The sequence below is a fragment of the Ranitomeya variabilis genome, chromosome 1, assembly GCF_051348905.1.
Source record: "Ranitomeya variabilis isolate aRanVar5 chromosome 1, aRanVar5.hap1, whole genome shotgun sequence".
NCBI lineage: Eukaryota > Metazoa > Chordata > Amphibia > Anura > Dendrobatidae > Ranitomeya > Ranitomeya variabilis.
Window position 1 is genome coordinate 15,301,067 of NC_135232.1, and position 22,734 is coordinate 15,323,800.

A 22,734-nucleotide genomic window follows, 5' to 3' on the forward strand; every position below is an offset into this window, starting at 1 on the left:
AACTATCTCGCCTCAGAGAAACTCCCAAAAGGAAAGCTAGCCCCCACAAATATTGACGGTGAGTGGAGAGAGAAATGACAAACTCAGAAATGAAAATTAGATTTTAGCAAAGGAGGCCAATACTATCTAAATAGACAGAGATAGAAAAGGATACTGTGCGGTCAGTATAAAAAAGTAAATATCCACGCAGAGTTTACAAAAATAACCTCCACACCGACTCACGGTGTGGAGGAGCAAATCTGCTACCCCAGAGCTTCCAACTAGCCTGAATATTTCATAATGACAAGCTGGACAAAAGAGACATAACTTAAACCTGAACAGAAGGTCAAAAGCAGGGAAACACCCAAGAACTAGCAGAACTTATCTTAAGCTGAAATGGACTGGCCAACAGAGGATTGAATCCAACAGTAAAACATTGACAGCGGGCATGGACTACAAACTAGAGCCCAGTTAAATAGCAAGGCCAGGGAACCGATTAGTGAAAGCGGCTGCTAAGTTCCACTCGAAACCACCAGAGGGAGCCCAAGAGCAGAGCTCCCAAAAATACCATTCATAACCACAGGATAGAGCCCAAGAATGGAATTCACAACAGGTTCTGTAATGACTTCCGTAAATTGAATGAGGTTTCAAAGTTTGACCTTTATCCAATGCCCCAAGTGGACGAGCTGATCGAGCGACTAGGGCAGGCCCAGTACCAGGTACCTCTCACGGAGTCAGCAAAAGAGAAGACCACCTTCATAACACCGGAAAGTCTGTACCACTATGTCGTCTTGCCCTTTGGACTACATGGGGCACCAGCCACATTCCAGAAGCTGATGAACATAGTGCTAGAACACCATCGGAAGTATGCGGCAGCTTACTTGGATTACATCATCATCTTTATTACTGACTGGCATACCCACTTATCCCGGGTACAAGCTGTAGTGAATTCGCTCAGTCGCAAGCTTGACGGCCAATCCCAAGAAATGTACACTAGGGCTTGCGGAAGCCCATTACTTAAGATATGTGATCGGCCGTGAGGTTATTAAACCCCAAATAAAATCGAGGCCATACAGAACTAGCCCCCACCTTTTACCTTCAAACAGGTGAGAGCATTTCTCAGCATCGTTGGGTATTACCGGAGGTTTATATCTAATTTCTCTGAGAGAACAACACCCCTTACCGATCTCCTAAAGGGAAAGAAATCGGTAATGGTGCGGTGGCACCCTCAAGCGGAGGAAGCCTACCAGTCTATGAAGGTGATGCTGTGCGGACAGCTCATCTTCATCAGCCCCAACTTCAAGAGAGACTTCGTTGTGCAGACGGACGCCTGTAACGTTGGCTTAGGAGCGATCCTGCCACAGGAGATAAACGATGAGGAACATCCGGTCACCTACCCAAGTAGGAAACTCACCCCGGCCGAGAAAAATTATAGTGTAGTGGAGAAGGAGTGCCTGGCCATTAACTGGGCCTTGGAGTCCCTAAGCTATTATTTGCTTGGTCAACCGTTTTGCATGGTGACAGATCATTCACCCTTGGTCTGGATGAGAAATACCAAGGAGAGGAATGCTTGAGTCACCAAATGGTTCCTGTCTCTGCAAAATTTCAATTTGACCATGAAGCATCGTGCAGGGAAGGCGCAAGAGAATGCAGATGCCCTGTCCCGGGCACCCAGTATGGTGACAAGTGTTCAACCCCACAAGTTTGAACAGAGGGGGTGATATGTGAGGGGGATCATATGCGAGGGTCGATATATGTCCCCCAAGATGCGGACGGAGTCTTATTAAACCCACTGGAGTGCCTTGTGTTCACATCACGATGCCTGTGACTCACAAGGCAAAATAAGAGTGTGGATTGGGTCCAAGTAGTGATTGGTTTTTAGGAAAACCCATTAAGGGCTTCTATTTTTAGAGGCATTTGCAGGTTTGGTAGTGGAGGGAATCCCTCTCCAACCCGTGTTTTGGAAGTGGCTCTGTGGCCAGATTCCATTTAATTCTGTCAGTTTTTGCCTTGGATGTGTCAGTTTGGAGTTTGCAAGCTGCAGGGCAGTTGTCTCTGTGCAACCCAGGACTGTGTGAAACTAACACAGAGCCAGGGGAATCAAGGCAGCTGACACCCCCTCCAATTTACACGGTGGTGCCATAGTCCACGCCAACGGGTTCAGAGTTCTGGACTGTGTTTACGGTGACCCAGCTGTGATCTGGAGGACATCAATCCTGTGTGTGAGGTTTTAAGACATTAAAGACATTTGCTTTGAACTTTTCTGTGGTACCTGCCAATCTGTTGCACTGTACCAACCCAGCTGCACTACAGCACGCTTAAAAAGATAGACACCACTGCATCACAGGTCAGACAGTATACACAGTGCCTCCATCTGCCTCATTATGGGGAATCTTCCACCGGGGGTTCCGTCTGAATCACATTTCCAAGGTTTACACGGACACCCCGGTGTAAGCGCTCAGCAGAGAGTGCAGGATAAATGTGAGCCGAGCCTTACTTTGATCTTTGGGAGGCAGAATTAACAAATTAACAGCAGGTTAAGAATTGGTTTTATTTATTTTTTACGCTGTTCCTCGTACGGTATAATCGATTAGACGACTTTATTCTTCGGGTCGGTGCAATTATAGCGATACGATACTTACCGTATATCTGGTTGTTATGTTTGGCTTCTGTCGCCATCTAGAAGACAATTTTTTGCTAAATAAAGTTTTTGCATCGCCATAGTTTGAGCGCTATAATTTTTCTATATTTCTGCCGACAGTCATGTGAGGGCTTGTTTTCTGCAGGATGAGCTGATGTTTTTATTGGTACCATTTTTGTGCATATGACATTTTTTTGATTGCTTTCCATTCTGATTTTTTGGGAGTTAGCATGGGAAAAAAAAACACAATTTAGGAATTGATTTTTAAGTTTATTTTTTTCTTTTTTTATGCTGTTCACCGTGTGGTCAAACAACTTTGGGTCAGTACCATTACAGTGATACGCCATTTATAAAAAAAAAAAATGTACACAATGAAACTATTTTATAGTAAAAATAATTGGTTTTGCATCACTTTATTCTGAGAGCTATACATATGTTATATCTTCACTGATGGAGCTGTGTGGCCGCTTGTTTTTTTTCACGGGACAAGATGACTTTTTAACGATAACATTCTTATTTACATTTGTCTTTTTCATCTGATATGATGAATATGATGATAAAGCATTGTTTTTTTTACAGTACTCACTGAAGGGGTTAATTAGTGTGACATTTTTATAGGCTGGGCTGGACATGGCAATTCTAAATATGTGTACTTTATTTGCTCTTGTCTTTATATAAATATCTATTGGCCTGTTTTTTGTTTTTTATTTAATTTGTGATTTAAAAAAAAAAAATTACATATTTTTTAGGCTAAAAGTGCCCCTCTCAGCTTATACTCGAGTCATTGTCCCAGGGGGTCGGCGGGGGACAGGCAGGAGTGGTGGCTGTCACATCATACTCACCCCATCCCAGTGCGGTCTCTGCAAGTCCCTGCTTCTCTGATGGTCTCTGGCGCCGGCAGCTTGTTCCTGTGTTCAGCAGTCATGTGGTACCGCTCATTAAAGCGCATATTCATTACTTTAATGAGCGGTACCATGTGACCGCTGAACACAGGAATAAGATGCCGGCGCTGGAGACCATCGGAGAAGCATGGACTTGCAGAGACTGTTCTGTCTTCATACACGTTGATACGGTGTGTGATCCGACATACGGCATAAACCACTTCTGTCTCCCAAATAAGCGGACTGTTCTCTGTAGTCTAACTTGTTTATTGGTAAACATGAGCGTGGTAAAACTAGAAGAATACAAATGATATGTATAAGTATTGGGCTAAACGATAACACAACTGCAACTAACAGGGAAACATACAGTATGGTGCAACCTCTACATAACTACATACAGCAGATTTCTGGTAACCACATTTCCTGTGTACTGGCTGCTATACAGTAATCACATTCTATAGAACAATATATTACCAGAACAAGGATCGCAATCTTACCGGATAAACTAACCAGGGTGGCAGGTAAATGAAGTAGTTCCAACACAGCTGAATAACACGAGTGAACAGGAAATACAAGAGAAAAGGCTGGGGAATTCCCCAATCCCATGATGCTTTGCTGAAACCCACAATGCAACACTCTATTATTCATGGAAAACACAGGTTATAAATTTATCCACCACTGGGTGGTGCTATAACACAACAAAACCAGAACTATAATAATAGTTAACCTTTTAATGCTTGAAACGAACCCCTGTCCTTCATTAGGAAGGGCAGAACACTCCCCGCTTGGCATCAACCGATGCCACCTACAGGTTCTTTTGGCGAAAACAGTAAGACGAGTTCCGCCACTGGTCTGAGGAATAGTTTGCTTTCCCCGGACTTGCCTACTTTGACCTCGACCTTACGGATCTTCCCATCTTTGCTTGGGAATACTTTAGTGATGAGGCCTAGTGGCCACTCATTACGGTGTGACTGGCTGTCTTTCATGAGAACGACATCACCGGTTTTGATGTTTGGTTTGTCGGTCTGCCACTTCTTCCTTGGTTGTAAGGTGGAGAGGTACTGCTTCCTCCATCTGTCCCAGAAGGTATTGGAGAGACTTTGGACTTGTCTCCACTGTCGTCTGTAGAGGTCCTTGTTGCTAAATTCTCCAGGTGGAGCGCTGAGAACGCTGGCTTTCTGAGTAAGTAACATGGCAGGAGTAAGAATGGTCGGATCCTCAGAGTCACTAGAAAGTGAAGTCAATGGTCTGGCATTAATGATGGCTGAAACTTCTGCTAGGAATGTGGTCAAACTTTCATGTGTGAGTCTTGCACTACCTGCTTGCAAGAAAATGGAGTCGAGGATTCTGCGTGCTATTCCTATCATCCTCTCCCAGGCACCTCCCATGTGAGAAGAGTGTGGTAGATTGAAAGTCCAGGTACATCCCTGCTCACTCAGTTATCTTTCCACACCGGTGGTGTCTAGGTTGGAAGGGATTTGAAGTTCTTTCACTGCTCCTACAAAGTTGGTACCTCTATCGGAGCGTATGTGCTTCACGGGACCTCTGATGGCGATGAAACGTCGGAGTGCATTTACAAACCCTGAAGTGTCCATGGACTCAATTACTTCAATGTGGACTGCTCTAATGGACATACAGGTGAACATAACAGCCCAGCGTTTGGCATTGGCCTGGACTCTTCTAGTGTTCCGTGCAACCACAGACCATGGCCCGAATACGTCCAGTCCGACGTTGGTAAATGGTTCTGTACTAAGTCTGTCTGGTGGGAGATTGGCCATCTTCGGCTTTTGAGTCCCGCCACGGAGTTTGCGACAAATCACACAATTGTAAATGAGTTTACTCACGCATCGCTTTGCTCCGACTATCCATAGTCCAGCAGTTCGTAGATTTCCTTCAGTAAACAGTCGTCCCTGATGTTTCACCAAGACGTGGTGGTGTTGCACAAGCAGGGTCGTGACATGATGATGTCCAGGAATTATTATAGGGTGTTTCTCCCCAAATTCCACTTCAGCTTCTTGAAGACGACCTCCAATTCTTAACAGCCCATCCTGGTCAATGATTGGATCAAGCTTCTTCAAGACACTATCTCTAGAAACAGGTTGGCCTTTATCGAGGTTATCTATTTCTTTGGCGTAGCATTCACGTTGTATGGTACGGATTATAAAGTTCTTGGCATTTTCCATGCTTGGAACGGTAAAAGCAAGCTTGCAGTGGTGCCAACCTTTGCAAGGTTTCTGGATGGCGGGTGACGTTGACTTGTAGGATCGAGCCACATGAATTAAACAAACGAGGGCACGAACAAGTGAGTCCCAAGTTGAGAACCTGTTGAAGCGGTGGGATTTGAGGTGATTGTCTTTAGTCACAGTATGTAGAACGGATACCTGAGGGCGGATTTCCTCATCTGCCTCTGGATCCACCAATTCAAAGATGTTTGACTCGTCCACATATGGCGTCGAACGGTATAAGAATGTAGGGCCGGTGAACCAGATTGTGTCCTTAAGTTGTCTTGCTTCAACGGATCTGGTTGCGTGGTCCGCCGGATTGTGGTGCGTGGACACATAGTGCCACTGTTTAGGTTCGGTGGATCTCCTGATCCTTAGCACCCGATTGCTGACATAGACATAGAAGCGACGAGTTTCATTGCAAATGTACCCCAGCACTACCTTGCTGTCAGTGTAGAACTCGACTTCCTTGATTTCCAGGTCCATTTCTGTCGAGATAAGCTCAGCTAACTCTACTGCCAGCACAGCTGCACAGAGTTCCAGTCTGGGTACTGTGTGTTCACGGAGTGGGGCCAATTTTGTCCGGCTCATAACAAGCCTTACGTGGCATTGTTCATTGATGTCAGTTGTTTTCGAATATGCCACTGCTGCAATTGCCTTGGTTGAAGCATTGCAGAAGATACAAAGCCTTTGCACCTTGATTTCTGATGAAGGCACAGAAGCATATGGTCGTGCCACGTAGAGACTTGACAGGGTTTCTAAAGAATTTTTCCATCTTTCCCACAATTCTTTTTTATCGCTGGGAAGCGGATCATCCCAATCGGATGTCTCTTGGGTGAAGTCTCTCAACATCATTTTACCTTGGATAGTTACAGGGGTTACAAATCCCAGAGGATCGTACAAGCTGTTCACAACGGACAGGACGCCTCTACGCGTGAAGGGTTTCTCTTCTTCGCTGATCTGGAAGGTGAATGCATCCTTTTTCAAATCCCAGAGTAGACCCAGGCTCCGCTGCATGGGAAGGGAGTCTGTGCTTAAATCCAAGTCTTTTAAATCGGTTGAGTAATCTTGAGAGGGAAAGGCTGCCATTAGTTTCTGGCTGTTGGAAGCAATTTTGTGCAACCTCAAATTGGATGAAGCGAGCATTTCTTGTGCCCTTTTCAGGAGACTGACTGCCGACTCCTCTGAGGGTGTGGATTTCAGGCAGTCATCTACGTAGAAATCCTTTTCCACAAAAGATCTTACATCCGATCCATACTTTGCTTCACCCTCTCTGGCCGAATGTCTAAGGCCATAGATAGCGACAGCAGGGGAAGGGCTGTTCCCGAAGATGTGAACCTTCATACGATATTCCACGATGTCCTTGTATGGGTCATTATTGCGGTACCAGAAGAACCTCAAGTAGTTTCTGTGTTCTTCTTTAACAAGGAAGCAGTGAAACATCTGTTGTATGTCGGCCATAAATGCTACTGCGTCTTTGCGGAAACGAAGAAGTACTCCCAGAAGTCTGTTGTTGAGGTCTGGACAAGACAGGAAGACGTCGTTTAAAGAAACACCTTCGTATCTGGCACTTGAGTCAAATACCACTCTTATCTGACCTGGTTTCTTCGGATGATACACGCCGAAAATAGGTAAGTACCAACATTCCTCGGAATCTTGAAGTACAGGTGCAATTTCCGCGTGGCCACTCTGGAATATTCTCTCCATGAAGGTAAAGAAGTGTTGTTTTGTTTCTGGTGCCTTCTGCAGTTTGCGTGTAAGGGAGACAAATCGACTGTAGACATGTTCTCTGTTGTTGGGTAAGCGTTGCCTCTGTGGTTTGAATGGTAAAGGTGCGACCCAACTCTTTGATTCATCTCTTACTATCTCTCGCTCCATGATGTCCAAGAACAGTCTGTCCTCTATGGACATTGCTACCTGGTTGTCTTCTCTTTTCCTGTGGAAAACTGTGCACCCTATATGATCTTGCTCACCGTCGCATGCATGGTCTTCACAGGAAGGATCAGCTAACGGACAAGGTGGAGGGGTGTGGTGTGGCAATTCTTTAACCAGGAAACTGCTCTCGCATGGCTGGAAGAGAGACGGGCGTCCATTCTCGAGGGTATTGGTGAGCATGCTGTTGACTGATGTCGGCCTGTGTGCTCCACCCAAACAGACATCTCCCACAATGACCCATCCTAGGTCAAGTCTCTGAGCATATGGGGCGTTTTGTGGGCCGTTGATCTGTCCTCTAGCCTTGTGGACCCGTAGTATGTCTCTTCCGAGAAGTAAGACAATAGGAGCTCCTTGGTCGAGCTCTGGTATCAGGTGAGCTATACATCTCAAGTGGGTGTGATGAGCTGCTACCTCTGGTGTAGGTATCTCAGACCTGTTGTCTGGAATCTGGTTGCACTCCAGTATTGATGGCAAGGATAAGCAGGTTTGACCGTCTATAGACTCTACTTTGAATCCAGTTGCTCTCCTCCCCGCCGTCTCGACAGTACCTGCACATGTCTTCAAGGAGTACGGAGAGCCGGGACCAGCAATGTTGAAGGTGTCGAAGAGAAAGGATTTAGCTAGAGACCTGTTGCTCTGATCATCCAAGATTGCATATACCTTGATCGCCTTATCCCGTTGGCTCGCTGGGAATACTCTGACAAGACAGATCTTTGAGCAGGATCTTCCTGCTACGAGTTCCTTGCAGATTTCTGTGCACCGAGAAGTGACCACTGGGGTGTCCACGTCGGGGTCCGTCTGTTTTTCGGCAGACTCTTCTACTCGTGACGATACCCCTGAGGGTGGTCCAGGATGTAAGGCCGTGTTGTGCTCCACACTACTACATTCTGTGCATTTCACACTGGTTTCACAGTTCTTGGCGAAGTGTGAGGTTGTCGCGCAGCATCTGAAGCATATCTTGTTTTCCTTTAGGAAACTCTTACGGTCTTCTAGAGACTTCTCCCTGAAGGCTCTACATTTTAGGAGAGGATGAGGTTTCTTGTGTAGGGGGCAGTGTTTGCTGAGATCCTGCGGTTTGTCCTATTCTGGAGAAGACTTACTTGCCCTGTAAGGAAAACCTGTGGAGGTAACATTAGTTTTGTGGACTGCCACTGGTGTTTTACTGGGTTTTACACCAGAGGCAGCGGTACATGACATAGTGAAATCGAAACTAGGGTCATTTCTAACTTTAGCCTGCTGAGCAACAAAGTCTACAAACACCCTGAAAGGAGGAAATGGTACCTTATGAGCCTGTTTGTAACGGGACCCGTGACTGACCCACTTTTCTTGTAAGTTGTAAGGGAGCTTTTGGACAATCGGGTTGACACCTCTGGCAGTGTCCAGAAATGCCAACCCTGGTAGATCACCTTCTGCCTGAGCAGCATGTACCTCCATTAACAAGTCGCTCAGTTCCCTGAGCTTTTGATAACCCTTATTTGCTATCTTGGGGAAATCATCAATTCTTTTATACAAAGCATTTTCTATAGCTTCTATTGACCCATAACATTCTTCGAGTCTCTCCCACACCATACGAAGTCCTGTGTGTGGGTACTTTATGTTAATGTTCCTGATTCTTTTGGCGTGTTCAGCTGACTCGCTCCCAAGCCACTTAACCAGAAGATCTAACTCTTCACTACTGGAAAGATGCAAGTCTCTGATGGCATTCTGAAAAGAGGCTCGCCATGCTCTGTAGCTTTCAGCTCGATCAGTGAACTTTACAAGTCCCTTGGTCACCAGCTCCCGGCGGGTAAAGAACCTTGCAAAGTTCATAGTGGCTGAGTCTGTGCCGACGTGAGCTGGTGTGCTGTTGTTATGCGGTGTTTGTGGTGCATCCTCATACCTGGTAGGAGCTTCTGGCATAGGAAAGTCTGTATAAACCCGTTCAGTGGCGAAGGGTGTCCCTGTCAGTCTGGGTGGAGGCCGTACCTTCTGTTCCGTAGGACGGTAGTGGTGATCAATGTCGTTTCGCAGTATACTTTCCTGCTTCCAGTACGGTGTTTGGAGGAAGGATCTCTGGTAATCTGTATAGGCTGGTTGGTGTAACGGATCAGAGTTGTCTTCCACTTTGGAATGTTGGCGGACATATTCTGTGACGCGTTGAGCAGGGTCCTGATGATCAAGGTCTGGTCCGCGTATGTCGCTGCCTCGCTCGGATTCAGGAAACTCCACGGCTTCTAAAAACTCAGCACTCAGCTTTGGCTATTGCGGCTGCTGCTTCTTTTTCAGCGGAAAGCCTTTCTAAGGTCCCTTGCAGGCGGGCTCTTTCTGCTTCTTGTTCTGCTCGCAGGCGGGCTCTTTCTGCTTCTTGGCGGGCTCTTTCTGCTTCTTGGTCTGCTTGTCTTAACTTTAACTGCATCTCTTGTGCAGCGAAGAAGGATCTCACTTTCGCCGCCTCAGCTTCTGCTCGGGCGAGGGTGGCAGACCTTTTCGAGGAAGACTTGCTAGAGCGGCTTGTTTGGGACCTCGTCCTGAGTGAAGATGTTTGACTTGCAGACATTTTATGTCCGTTTGCAGGCTGTAGGACGTCTCGGAGCGGGTAGGGGTGACTTCAGCGTGGACTGAGACGTGTGGTGCTTGGTGGGCTGCACTCTCGGTACTTGTGACTATATGGCGGCCGCTGTGGTATCTGCAGGCAGTGCGGTGTGGTACAAGCGGCTGCGTAGGTGGTATTTGCTATCGCTGGCGTCTAGCCTCCCTTTACTGTAATCCCGGCGCCTAGCTCCCGTTTTACTGTTCTGTCTTCATACACGTTGATACGGTGTGTGATCCGACATACGGCATAAACCACTTCTGTCTCCCAAATAAGCGGACTGTTCTCTGTAGTCTAACTTGTTTATTGGTAAACATGAGCGTGGTAAAACTAGAAGAATACAAATGATATGTATAAGTATTGGGCTAAACGATAACACAACTGCAACTAACAGGGAAACATACAGTATGGTGCAACCTCTACATAACTACATACAGCAGATTTCTGGTAACCACATTTCCTGTGTACTGGCTGCTATACAGTAATCACATTCTATAGAACAATATATTACCAGAACAAGGATCGCAATCTTACCGGATAAACTAACCAGGGTGGCAGGTAAATGAAGTAGTTCCAACACAGCTGAATAACACGAGTGAACAGGAAATACAAGAGAAAAGGCTGGGGAATTCCCCAATCCCATGATGCTTTGCTGAAACCCACAATGCAACACTCTATTATTCATGGAAAACACAGGTTATAAATTTATCCACCACTGGGTGGTGCTATAACACAACAAAACCAGAACTATAATAATAGTTAACCTTTTAATGCTTGAAACGAACCCCTGTCCTTCATTAGGAAGGGCAGAACAGAGACCATGCCAGGAGGGTGAGTATAATGGGGAAGGGTGAGCCATGTGATATTCACCTGTCCCCGTTCCACTTCCGGGCTCTGTCTAACGTGTCCTCTGGCTGTGACGTTCAGGTCAGAGGGCGTGATGACGTGTTTAGTGCACGCCCTCTGCCTGAACATTCACTGCAGAGACCTGGAGGACACAGCGGCGCGCGATGGTGGAACGTGGACAGGTGAATATCGCAAGTGCCGGGGGCCTGAGCCAGCGGTGTCATTGGCACCAGGCCCCCATAGCGTGCTGGTGTCCCCGCCTGCTCAGGACACCGGCTGGCGGCGAGAGGTCAGTATATCATTTTTTTATTTTTTTTTTAAATCGCAGCAGCAGCATATGGGGCATATAATTCTATGGAGCATCTTATGGGGCTATCAACTTTTATGGAGCATTATATGGGGCATATTTTAATAGGGAGAATCTTATGGGGCCATCATTATCCTTTGTGCAGCATTATATGGTTCATATTTTAATATGAAGCATCTTATGGGGCCATCATTAACTTTTGTGCAGCATTATATGGGCATATTTTTGTATGGAGCATCTTATGGGACCCATCATGAACTGTATGGAGCATTATATGGGGCTCCTGATTCAATATGGATATTCAAAAGCACTTAACCTACTGATGTCTCAATTAATTTTACTTTTATTGGTATCTATTTTTATTTTTGAAATTTGCCAATAGCTGCTGCATTTCCCACCTAGGCTTATACTCGAGTTGATAAGTTTTCCCAGTTTTTTGTGGCAAAATTAGGGATCTCAGCTTATACTCGGGTCGGCTTATACTCAAGTATATACGGTACTTATTTCCTCTATGGGACCTTAACTTATTACTCTGATCGCAGATATAATGCATTTCAGTGTACATGTACTGCATTGACAGAAGCCTCTTAGACTGTGCTCCTTGCATGGTCTAAATAGGCTGACACTGGCAGATCACGTGGTTGTCATGACTATCTAGGGTTGCCATGACAACCATCGGCCCTCTCCCAACCTCCTAAATGTTGCGATCAATATTTATCGCTGCATTTAGGGGTTAAAATGTTGAACTTTCTCCAGCTCCTCCTGTGGTTCCATCCTTAGTGGAGACAAAACTTGGAGAAGTTGTTTCTTAGTACGGCTCCTCCATGTGACTGACGAGGGTTTTCTCTGTCCCTCTCCTCAGGGTCCTCATCCTCCGAGTGCAGAGCAGAGAGCATTAGGGTTTGGCCTTGATGATTATCACTTCTACTTGGGGCCACAATGTGCTGGGACCTCAGTACCGGTGGTGAGGACCACAACAGTGTAATTTAGTCCCTGATACATAAAGCTAGAATTACCAGTTCTGAGAGACGTGTCTCATATATAGACAGATACATGGCAGGTCATGTATTCAGTCTGTGTGTCTCCACAGATGGATCCAGGAGGAGAAATCCACCAGAGAGATGTCCCCGTCCTCTGTATCCCCAGGACTGTCCAGAGGAGAATCACAACATCCCGGAGGATCATCAAGTAGGTGACACTGAAGCCTCCACAACATCTGACCATTAAGTGATGGGACCTGAGCTCACCTTACATTTTTCTTTTTAGGGTGAAGATCTGGTTGGTATTAAGGTTGCAGTTATACATGGAGCACAAGAGGCGATCGCAATATGGGCCGATCTGCAGGGTGAGGACGGGAGACTGTGATGTCTGTTCTGTGGTCATCTACTACTACTACCATCCTCTCATCATCACAGGACACAATCTATTCCGTCACTGTGGTTTTTTTCCAGATGGATTCAGGAGGAGAAATCCACTAGAGAGAAGTCCCCGTCCTCTGTATTCCCAGGACTGTCCCGAGGGGAATCACGATGTTCTTGAGAAACATCCGGTAGATGATGCTGGGCCCTTAACTGGATCTGTATATGGGGGGACATGTCTGATCGAGGTCATAGGTGTCTATTTTGGCGGTCTCTTGTATTGTGCTGATTGTTACATCTGATATATCAGGAGGAAGATCCGACTAAGAATAAAGTTAAGGATGAGACAGAAGAAGCGGTGATGAGGGGGGATCAGCCGTGTGTGAGTGACGCGAAGGAGGAGATTCCGGTAGATGTTTCCACAGGTGTGTAATAATGTCCAGCGCGTGATCATGATGACTGGCGTGTGATTAGAATGATGCCTCCCACTGTCTCCTACACTGAGGTCAGCATGTTGGTTCCTCTACATCCATGCAGGCCGCCCGGTGGCATAAGGAGCCCTGTGGTAAGTCAAGAAGTGACATAATATGGAGGTGTGGGTCAGACATACGGCTGTCATATCTCTGCCACTCTGGAGGCCATCTTGGATGTAAGAGGACCAGAACACGGGTCTCGGAGGCAAGTGGAGGATCCATGTAGGTGACAGTACATGACAAATGTTTAGTCCCTCCTCTGTGCCGCGGGTAGAGAATTGCTTTATCATAAAAGGGATTATAAGCTTGTATGTACAAACAGCTGCAATGGCCACATTTAGAGTTGTTGTTATCTGACAATCATATTCGTTTTTTAGACCTGGTTCAATTAACATGGAGACAAGATGATGCCCAGAGCAGGTTTCCTTTACCATCCACTTATATCCCCTGTCAGCATGTTATATTTGGCCAAATCTTGTAATCTGGATAGATTCACTATAGGGTGAAAAGCATTGGACCACTCTCATTTATCATTGCATTCTGGTTTCTCTTTCAGGCCCCATTGCATCCACTGGTGTATAACATCTATTGTCCCATTGTGCACCCCAGTGTATAACATCCGGCCCGCCAACCCCAAACCCCCCCCCCCCCCCCCCCCCCAGGTTATAGAAACCTTCTCCATTGCCGCACCCTGGTGTATAACAATCATCGCCCCCCAACACACACTTCGCCGGTGTATAGCATCCAGTCCCATTGCCCCTCCATGGTGTATAGCATCCAGCCCCGTTGCCCTCCCGTTGTATAACAACCAGCCCTGTTGTGCCCCTGGTATGTAACATCCAACCCCGTTGCCTCCTAGTGTATAATAACATTATGACTCCTGAAATGTGAGGATGAAAAATAAAATCATAAAAAAAATGGATCTGTAAGGCCTATAATGTGGGAAATGTTTGTCACAAAAAACAACTATAGTTGTACATGAAAGAAGTCACACCAGAGAGAAGCCGTACTCATGTTCACTATGTGGGAAATTCTTTAGAGAATAATTAAATCTTGTTAGACATGAAAAAGTCACACAAGATCGAAGCTGTAATCATGTTCACTATGGGAAATGTTTTATAAACACATTTCATCATATTAATCTCTTAAAGGGGGTTTTCTGATTTGGGAAAACCACTGTCAGTGAAAACAAAAATCCTGTGCTTTATTCACTCTCCCCTGGTTCAGCGCTGAGTCTCCGTTGCTCCTACCAATGTCCGTTATTGGCTGCAGTGCTGATATCACATTGTCAGCGCTGCAGCCTGTAAGGGAGCTCAGTGGTTTTGATCAGCTGATGCCATTTATTTGGGAGGTCCGCTGATCTCCCTTATTGGCTATAGTTCTCTCAATGAGACGTCAGCACTGCAGACAATAACAGACAATAATAATTTTATTTCTATAGCGCCAACATATTCCACAGCACTTTAGATTTTAGAGGGAACTTGTACAAACAATAAAAGACATTACAGAATAACAAAAATCGCATAAATACACGAAGAGGAGTGAGGGCCCTGCTGCTTACAATCTATGAGAATATAGGGGAGACACAAAACGTGGATGGTAACAAGTGCTTGTATTGTACGGTCCAGCCATCAATGTAATATATAGGGTGTTCATGTAATGCTGCATGAACCAGTAACCAACCAGTGTGTGTACGAACACAGAGGGCTATTAAGTGCATGAAGGGTGTGAGAACAGATGATACGAGGGTGCTGGTTTTGTAGTAAATTTTGTGTGGGCAAAACAGGGATAGTTAGACAAGTGTGTTGAGGCGGTAGGCCAGTCTGAAGAAATGCAATTTTAGGGCATGCTTAAAGGGACACTGTCACCCCCTCCAGCCGTTATAAACTAAAAGCCACCTTGTGCAGCAGTAATGCTGCATTCTAACAAGGTGGCTTTTAGTTTGTGGTGCAGTTATAGCCAAAATAAAGCGTTTTATAATTTCACCAAAATACCTTTCTTTAGTTCTGGAGGCAGGTCTTAACCCCTCTGCTGCAACCGCCACACTTCAGTCACTCAAATCTTCTTCGGCGCCGGGCGCCGCCCCCTCGGCGCTGTTTTCCACTCAAATCCGGCGCCTGCGCTGTTTAGTACTGGTTGGGGCGGGCGCAGTGAGCTCTGGCCGTCTGACCTCAGATGCAGTCTCGCAGACTGTGCCTGTGCGGCCACCCAGCGTGTGAATCCCAGCCCCGCAGTGTGTTATGCATTATGCACAGTGCGGGGCTGGGATTCACAAGCTGGGTGGCCGCACAGGCGCAGTCTGCGAGACTGCATCTGAGGTCAGACGGCCAGAGCTCACTGCGCCTGCCCCAGCCAGTACTAAACAGCGCAGGCGCTGGATTTGAGTGGAAAACAGCGCGGAGGGGCGCCGAAGAAAATTTGAGTGACTGAAGTGTGGCGGTTGCAGCAGAGGGGTTAAGACCTGCCTCCAGGACTAAAGACAGGTATTTTGGCGAAATTATAAAACGCTTTTTTACCCTTCGCCATGACAGCACCCACTGGAGAGATAGGGATCCGCCCCAAGGAACAGGAAACCTACAGAAGAATAAAAGGGGCGGTCCGCCTCTCCTCGTCAGTTTAGGTTTCCTGTTCCCAGGGGACAGGATCTCTGGATCTCCGGATTCGCAGAAGACCATACATGGGCCAGGAGCATCCGCCTGTGTGCGGTCTCTGCGGGAACGGCAGGGGATGCGGTCCAGATGCAGCGTCGGGGGAGACTCCGTTAGACGGCTCCCCCCTCGTCTGTCCAGCACATGTGATGGCTGGGTCCGGGAGAGGCTGCCCGGTCTCACGGTGAAGCTCTGCGGGGATGTGCGGCCTGGAAGGAGGCTCTGGACGCGGGCCGACATATGGGGGTCCGGGATCCATTACACGAACCCCAGAGGCAGCAGCAGCCGGAACACCGCTCCGTAGCGTGGGGCCGAGGTGAGAGCGCGGCCGCGCATGCGCCGAGCGGTGTAAGCTGCCATTACCCGCCCGGAAGTGATTGTAGCACTTCCGGGGCATTCAACAGCGGTGTGGGAAAGCGCGGTTTCGCGCATGCGCAGTACACCGCTAATGAAAACAAACAAAAAAAACCCAAACCGGATCTTCTTCTGCCTATAAAAAGGGGATGGTTGCGAGCGTACAGGCGATGCAACATGTCATCCCCAGGCAAGATGGTGGACCCAGCAGGTGATCCAGCCAGCAGGAGGTCCTCAGATGCCAGCCGCAGGAGCGATGCCACGGATTCAAGATCCAGGAAAGCGCTTCGGCCACCTGATCTGGTACCATACAGCTTCACTGGGTGAGTGTTAACACTCTGCCTATAAAGCTGACACTCTTTTCCACAAAATCATCTTCACCCAGGCCAAAAAGAAACAAAAATCCAAGCACAAACGGTGTGCATTGTGTGATGAACCTCTCCCAGATTCCTACCCTAAAAAACTCTGCAACCAATGTATTACTGAAACCATGCAGAGTCCATCTATGTCTGTTACGGATATACGGGCCATAATCAGGGAAGAATTACAGGCCATTACACAAGCCAGCGCACCCCCTAAGAAATCCAGTAAGGAGAAGGTAGTATCCAGCTCTGAGTCCGATGATGAAGGCGCCATCCACTCAGACTCCTCGCATACGTCATCCTCTTCTTCAGTACCATCTGACATTGAAGGTCGATCTTGTTTTCCCCTTGATGGAGTTTACAACCTAGTAAGATCCATCAGAAATACAATAGGTTGTGAGGATACGAAAGATGACCAAACTGCACAAGACATTATGTTTGCAGGGTTAGCGGGGGGGAAAAAGTGCCTTTCCAGTAATTCCTGCTGTTAAGGCATTGATAAAGAGGGAATGGGAAAAACAGGACCAGAGAGGTTTTCTCCCGTCAGCCTCCAAAAGGAAGTACCCCTTTAGTGACGATGAACTAATATCATGGACTAAGATTCCTAAAGTGGACGCAGCAGTCGCCTCCACTTCAAAACAATCAGCTCTACCGGTTGAAGATGCAGGCCTACTCTCTGATCCTCTGGATCGGAAAGCAGAATCGGCACTAAAAAGATCATGGGAAGCTTCCACGGGCATATTCAAACCAGCAATTGCCAGTACGTGCACTGCTAGATCTATGCTTGTCTGGATTGATCAGTTAGATCAACAGATCGAACAGGGAGCCTCTAGACAAAGATTGCGGAATGCGATACCATTAGAGGCGCAGCAGCATTTATGGCTGATGCATCAGCTGACTCTACGCCTCGTGGCAAGATCAGCAGGTCTGGTTAATAATGCCAGAAGTGCGTTGTGGATGAAGAGCTGGAAGGGGGATACACAGTCGAAGGCCAAGATCTGTGCTATTCCGTGTGAGGGTGAGTTTTTATTTGGAAAAGCTTTGGATGAAATCCTCAAAAAAGCAAAAGAAAGGAAAAAAGCCTTCCCTGATCCCTCAATTCCTTTCTATAGGAAGACCTTTAAGAGAAGACCATTCGGCAAAAGAAGACAAAATGAAAGACCGTCACGGTGGGCCACAAGAAAGGGAAAACAAAGTGGTACTATGTTTAAAGGCCCCCCCTTCCGTAAAGACAATAAATATTAAAACACCAGTCACCCCAGTAGGGGGTAGGTTAAAGTTTTTCTTTCCCCAATGGCAAAAGATTACGTCAAATTCCTGGGTTCTAAATATTATTAAAGAAGGAATTAAAATAGAATTCCTCCAAATTCCCCATGATTCTTTTATTTTAACAGCCCTTAGCTCACCAATACAACAAAGGGCCCTTGAACTAGAGATCCAAAGTCTCTTAAATAAAAATGTCTTAGTTAAAGTACCAAAGGGACAAGAGGGTAGTGGGTTCTACTCTCCATTATTTTTAATCCCTAAGCCCGATGGTTCATTTCGGACAATTATAAATCTTAGAAAACTCAATACATTTATTAAAAATTATACGTTTAAAATGGAATCTATTAGATCTGCCATTAAACTCCTTTATCCGAATTGTAAAATGGGGGACATTGATTTGAAAGATGCCTACTACCATCTCCCTATCCATAAAAGATATCAAAAATACTTCAGAGTCGCAGTAAAACTCGATGGGAAGATTCATCACTTCCAGTACACGGCCATGCCCTTTGGTGAAGATTCTTGGTGCTGTGGAAAGACCAAAGTAATGTTAGAGGTGATGGCCTACCTTCGCCAAAAGGACACTTTAATTATCCCCTATTTAGATTATTTTTTAGTTGTAGGAAATTCGTCCCTTCAGTGTGCTGAACGGTTAGCTGACACTATCTCATCTTTACAAAACCTAGGCTGGATCATCAACTCCGAAAAATCCAGACTTATCCCACTTTCTCTTCAGATATTTCTAGGGTTCAATCTAGATTCCACAAAACAAAAGTGTCTACTCCCTCAAGTAAAAATATCCCTAATAGAGGGGAAAGTAACGGCCGCCATTCACAAACCCCGAATGTCCCTGAGGGAAGGAATGTCCTTATTAGGCCGGCGTCACACTAGCGAGTTTTACGGACGTATGAGCGCAGAAAATACGTCCGTAAAACACGCATTCCACACGGCCCAATGATTCTCTATGGGGCTGCTCCTATCAGCCGTATATTACGCATCCGTAATATACGGTCTTGTACGGCCGTAGAAAATCGCAGCATGCTGCGTTTGTCACCGTATTACACAAAAAATACGCCAATGAAAGTCTATGGGGGCGAGAAAAATACGGATTCCACACGGACCAGCAGTGTGACTTGCGAGAAATACGCACGGGTGTTAGAGAAAAAAGCCAGTAATTCAATTGCCGGCTTTTTCCTTCTCCTTCACAAACCCGACAGGATATGAGACATGGTTTACATACAGTAAACCATCTCATATCCTTTTCTTTTTTGCATATTCCACACTACTAATGTTAGTAGTGTGTATGTGCAAAATTTGGGTGCTGTAGCTTGTAAAATAAAGGGTTAAATGGCGGAAAAAAATGGTGTGGGCTCCCGCGCAATTTTCTCCGCCAGAGTGGTAAAGCCAGTGACTGAGGGCAGATATTAATAGCCAGGAGAGGGTCCATGGTTATTGGCCCCCCTGGCTACAAACATCTGCCCCCAGCCACCCCAGATAAGGCACATCTGGAAGATGCGCCTATTCTGGCACTTGGCCACTCTCTTCCCACTCCCGTGTAGCGGTGGGATATGGGGTAATGAAGGGTTAATGTCACCTTGCTATTGTAAGGTGACATTAAGCCAGGTTAATAATGGAGAGGCGTCAATTATGACACCTATCTATTATTAATCCAATAGTACTAAATGGTTAATAAAACACACACACATAATTACAAAGTATTTTAATGAAATAAAGACACAGGGTGTTGTAATATTTTATTAGACTCTTAATCCACCTGAAGACCATTGTCCTGAAACAAAGTTAAAAAAAAACAAACAACAATATTCCATACCTTCCGTCGTTATGTCCCACGATGTAAATCCATCTGAAGGGGTTAAATCATTTTACAGCCAGGAGCTGTGCTAATGCATGTGTGCTCCTGTCTGTAAAACCCCGGGTACTGAATGGAAAGCAGGGTCATCTGTATTTACCTTGATTCGCGGTGATGCGCCCTCTGCTGGATTTTTCCTTTGTTACAGAATGAGGGTCTTCAGCTGGATTAAGAGAATAATAAAATATTACAACAACATGTGTCTTTATTTCATTAAAGGACTTTGTAATTATGTGTGTGTGTTTTATTAACCATTTCGTACAATTGGATTAATAATGGATAGGTGTCATAATTGACGCCTCTCCATTAATAATCTGGCTTAATGTCACCTTAGAATAGCAAGGTGACATTAACCCTTCATTATCCCATATCCCACCGCTACACGGGAATGGGAAGAGAGTGGCCAAGTGCCAGAATAGGCGCATCTTCCAGATGTGCCTTTTCTGGGGTGGCAGGGGGCAGATGTTTGTAGCCAGGGGGGCCAATAACCATGGCCCCTCTCTAGGCTATTAATATCTGCCCTCAGTCACTGGCTTTACCACTCTGGCGGAGAAAATTGCGCGGGAGCCCACGCCAATTTTTTCCGCGATTTAACCCTTTATTTTAGAAGCTACAGCGCCCAAATTTTGCACATACACACTACTAACATTAGTAGTGTGGAATATGCAAAAAAAAAGGGATATGAGATGGTTTACTGTATGTAAACCATGTCTCATATCATGCCGGGTTTGTGAAGGAGAAATGAAAAGCCGGCAATTGAATTACCGGCTTTTCACATATCTCGCGCTGAATAAAATATAAATACAGAATATATATATATATATATATATAATGTGTGTGTCTCAATTATATATATATAATATATAATATATATATATATATATATATATATATATAAATATATATACACACTGTATATATGTTTTAACGAACATTTGAGGCCATAAATCCATTAGATGTCGGTTTTGCAAGCCTGCGAGAAAATATCGCAGTACGGATGCCATACGGATTACATACGGAGGATGCCATGCGCAAAATTCGCTGACACACCCTGCCTACGGATGACATACGGATCACTATTTTGGGGACTTTTCTGCGTATTACGGCCGTAAAAAACGGACCGTATTTACATACGCTGAGTGTGACGCCGGCCTTAGGATCCCTTTCTTCCTGTACTCCGGCCGTCCAGTGAGCACAACTCCATACCCGAACATTGCAACACCAAATTCTTCGGGAACAGAGAAAATTCCTAGGGCACCTTGAATCAAAGATAAGTTTATCACAGGAGGTCTTAGGGTACCGTCACACAGTGCAATTTTGATCGCTACGACGGCACGATTCGTGACGTTCTAGCGATATCGTTACGATCTCGCAGTGTCTGACACGCTACTGCGATCAGGGACCCTGCTGAGAATCGTACGTCGTAGCAGATCGTTTGAAACTTTCTTTCGTCGCTGGATCTCCCGCTGTCATCGCTGGATCGTTGTGTGTGACAGCGATCCAGCGATGCGTTCGCTGGTAACCGGGGTAAACATCGGGTTACTAAGCGCAGGGCCGCGCTTAGTAACCCGATGTTTACCGTGGTTACCAGCGTAAAAGTAAAAAAAAAAAAAACGTACATACTCACCATCTGATGTCCGTCAGGTCCCTTGCCGTCCGCTTCCCGCTCTGACTGTCTGCCGGCCGGAAAGTGAGAGCAGATCACAGCGGTGACGTCACTGCTGTGCTGTGCTCTCACTGTACGGCGGCACTCAGTCAGAGCAGGAAGCAGACGGCAAGGGACCTGACGGACATCAGATGGTGAGTATGTACGGTTTGTTTTTTTTTACTTTTATGCTGGTAACCACGGTAAACATCGGGTTACTAAGCGCGGCCCTGCGCTTAGTAACCCTATGTATACCCTGGTTACCCGGGGACTTCGGCATCGCTCCAGCGCCGTGATTGCAAAGTGTGACCGCAGTCTACGACGCTGGAGCGATAATCATACGACACTGCGTCGTCACGGATCGTGCCGTCGTAGCGATTAAAATGGCACTGTGTGACGGTACCCTTAGCTTCCTTGTGGTGGTGGCTAGATAATAAGAATTTAACGGGGGGTGTCCCTTGGGTGATAACACCATCCCACACTGTGACTACTGATGCTAGTCCCCACGGGTGGGGCGCACATATGGGGGATAATTTCTGCCAGGGAATATGGAATGAGGAAGAAATCTTATATTCATCTAATTTAAAAGAGTTGAAGGCAGTAAACTATGCACTGCGTCAATTTGTCTTACAGCTTCGAGGAAATCACATCAGAGTCTGTTCAGACAACACTACGACAGTGGCTTATTTAAACAAACAAGGTGGTACTCGATCAGACGCTCTAATGTCTTCCGCAAAGAATACCTTGATCCTGGCCGAAAAGCATCTGTTCTCCCTCTCTGCGGTCCACATCAAAGGAGAGAGCAATCAACAGGCAGACTTTCTAAGTCGACACACTCTACATCAAGGAGAATGGTGTCTAAATCCTAACATTTTTCACAAGATAACATTATTATGGGGCCGGCCCCAGATAGACCTGCTTGCTACAAAACAGAACAGACAAGTACAGAAATTTGCATCTCGGTCCTGTGCAGACCACCCCGACATTCTAGATGCTCTTCAAATACCCTGGAAATTCAAGCTGGCATATGCCTTCCCTCCGATAATTCTGCTTCCACAAGTAATATGGAAAATCAGGGAAGAACAGGCCAGGATAATATTGATAGCTCCATTCTGGCCCAAGAGACCATGGTTCTCGTGCCTACAATCAATGTCGGTGACAGATCCATGGGTTCTTCCCTCAATCCCAGATCTACTCTCTCAGGGACCTTTCTTCCACCCTCAAGTGGACAGCCTCCACTTGATGGCCTGGAATTTGAAAGGCAGATATTAAATTAAAGAGGGTTGTCAAAAGGTCTAATTGATACACTGCTGCTTAGCAGGAAACCATCTACTACAAAGATTTATACTAAAATGTGGAAGAGGTTTCTTCAGTTCCA

General features: G+C 46.1%; 2 protein-coding genes across 4 annotated transcripts in view; both read left to right on the forward strand.

The window, feature by feature from the left end:
- LOC143793538 (uncharacterized) overlaps positions 1–22,734 on the forward strand; it is a 379,060-nt gene that overhangs the window by 162,627 nt on the left and 193,699 nt on the right. Inside the window, exons 3-6 of one of the 2 annotated variants that reach the window (XM_077280594.1) lie at positions 12,471–12,568; positions 12,647–12,725; positions 12,832–12,929; positions 13,049–13,163. In XM_077280594.1, the coding sequence (XP_077136709.1) occupies positions 12,471–12,568; positions 12,647–12,725; positions 12,832–12,929; positions 13,049–13,163 (390 nt within the window). The remainder of the gene's footprint in view (positions 1–12,470; positions 12,569–12,646; positions 12,726–12,831; positions 12,930–13,048; positions 13,164–22,734) is intronic. The other variant, XM_077280595.1, reaches the window with a different exon arrangement.
- Positions 1–22,734, forward strand: part of LOC143793515 (uncharacterized) — a 185,528-nt gene that overhangs the window by 48,918 nt on the left and 113,876 nt on the right. The window lies entirely within an intron of this gene.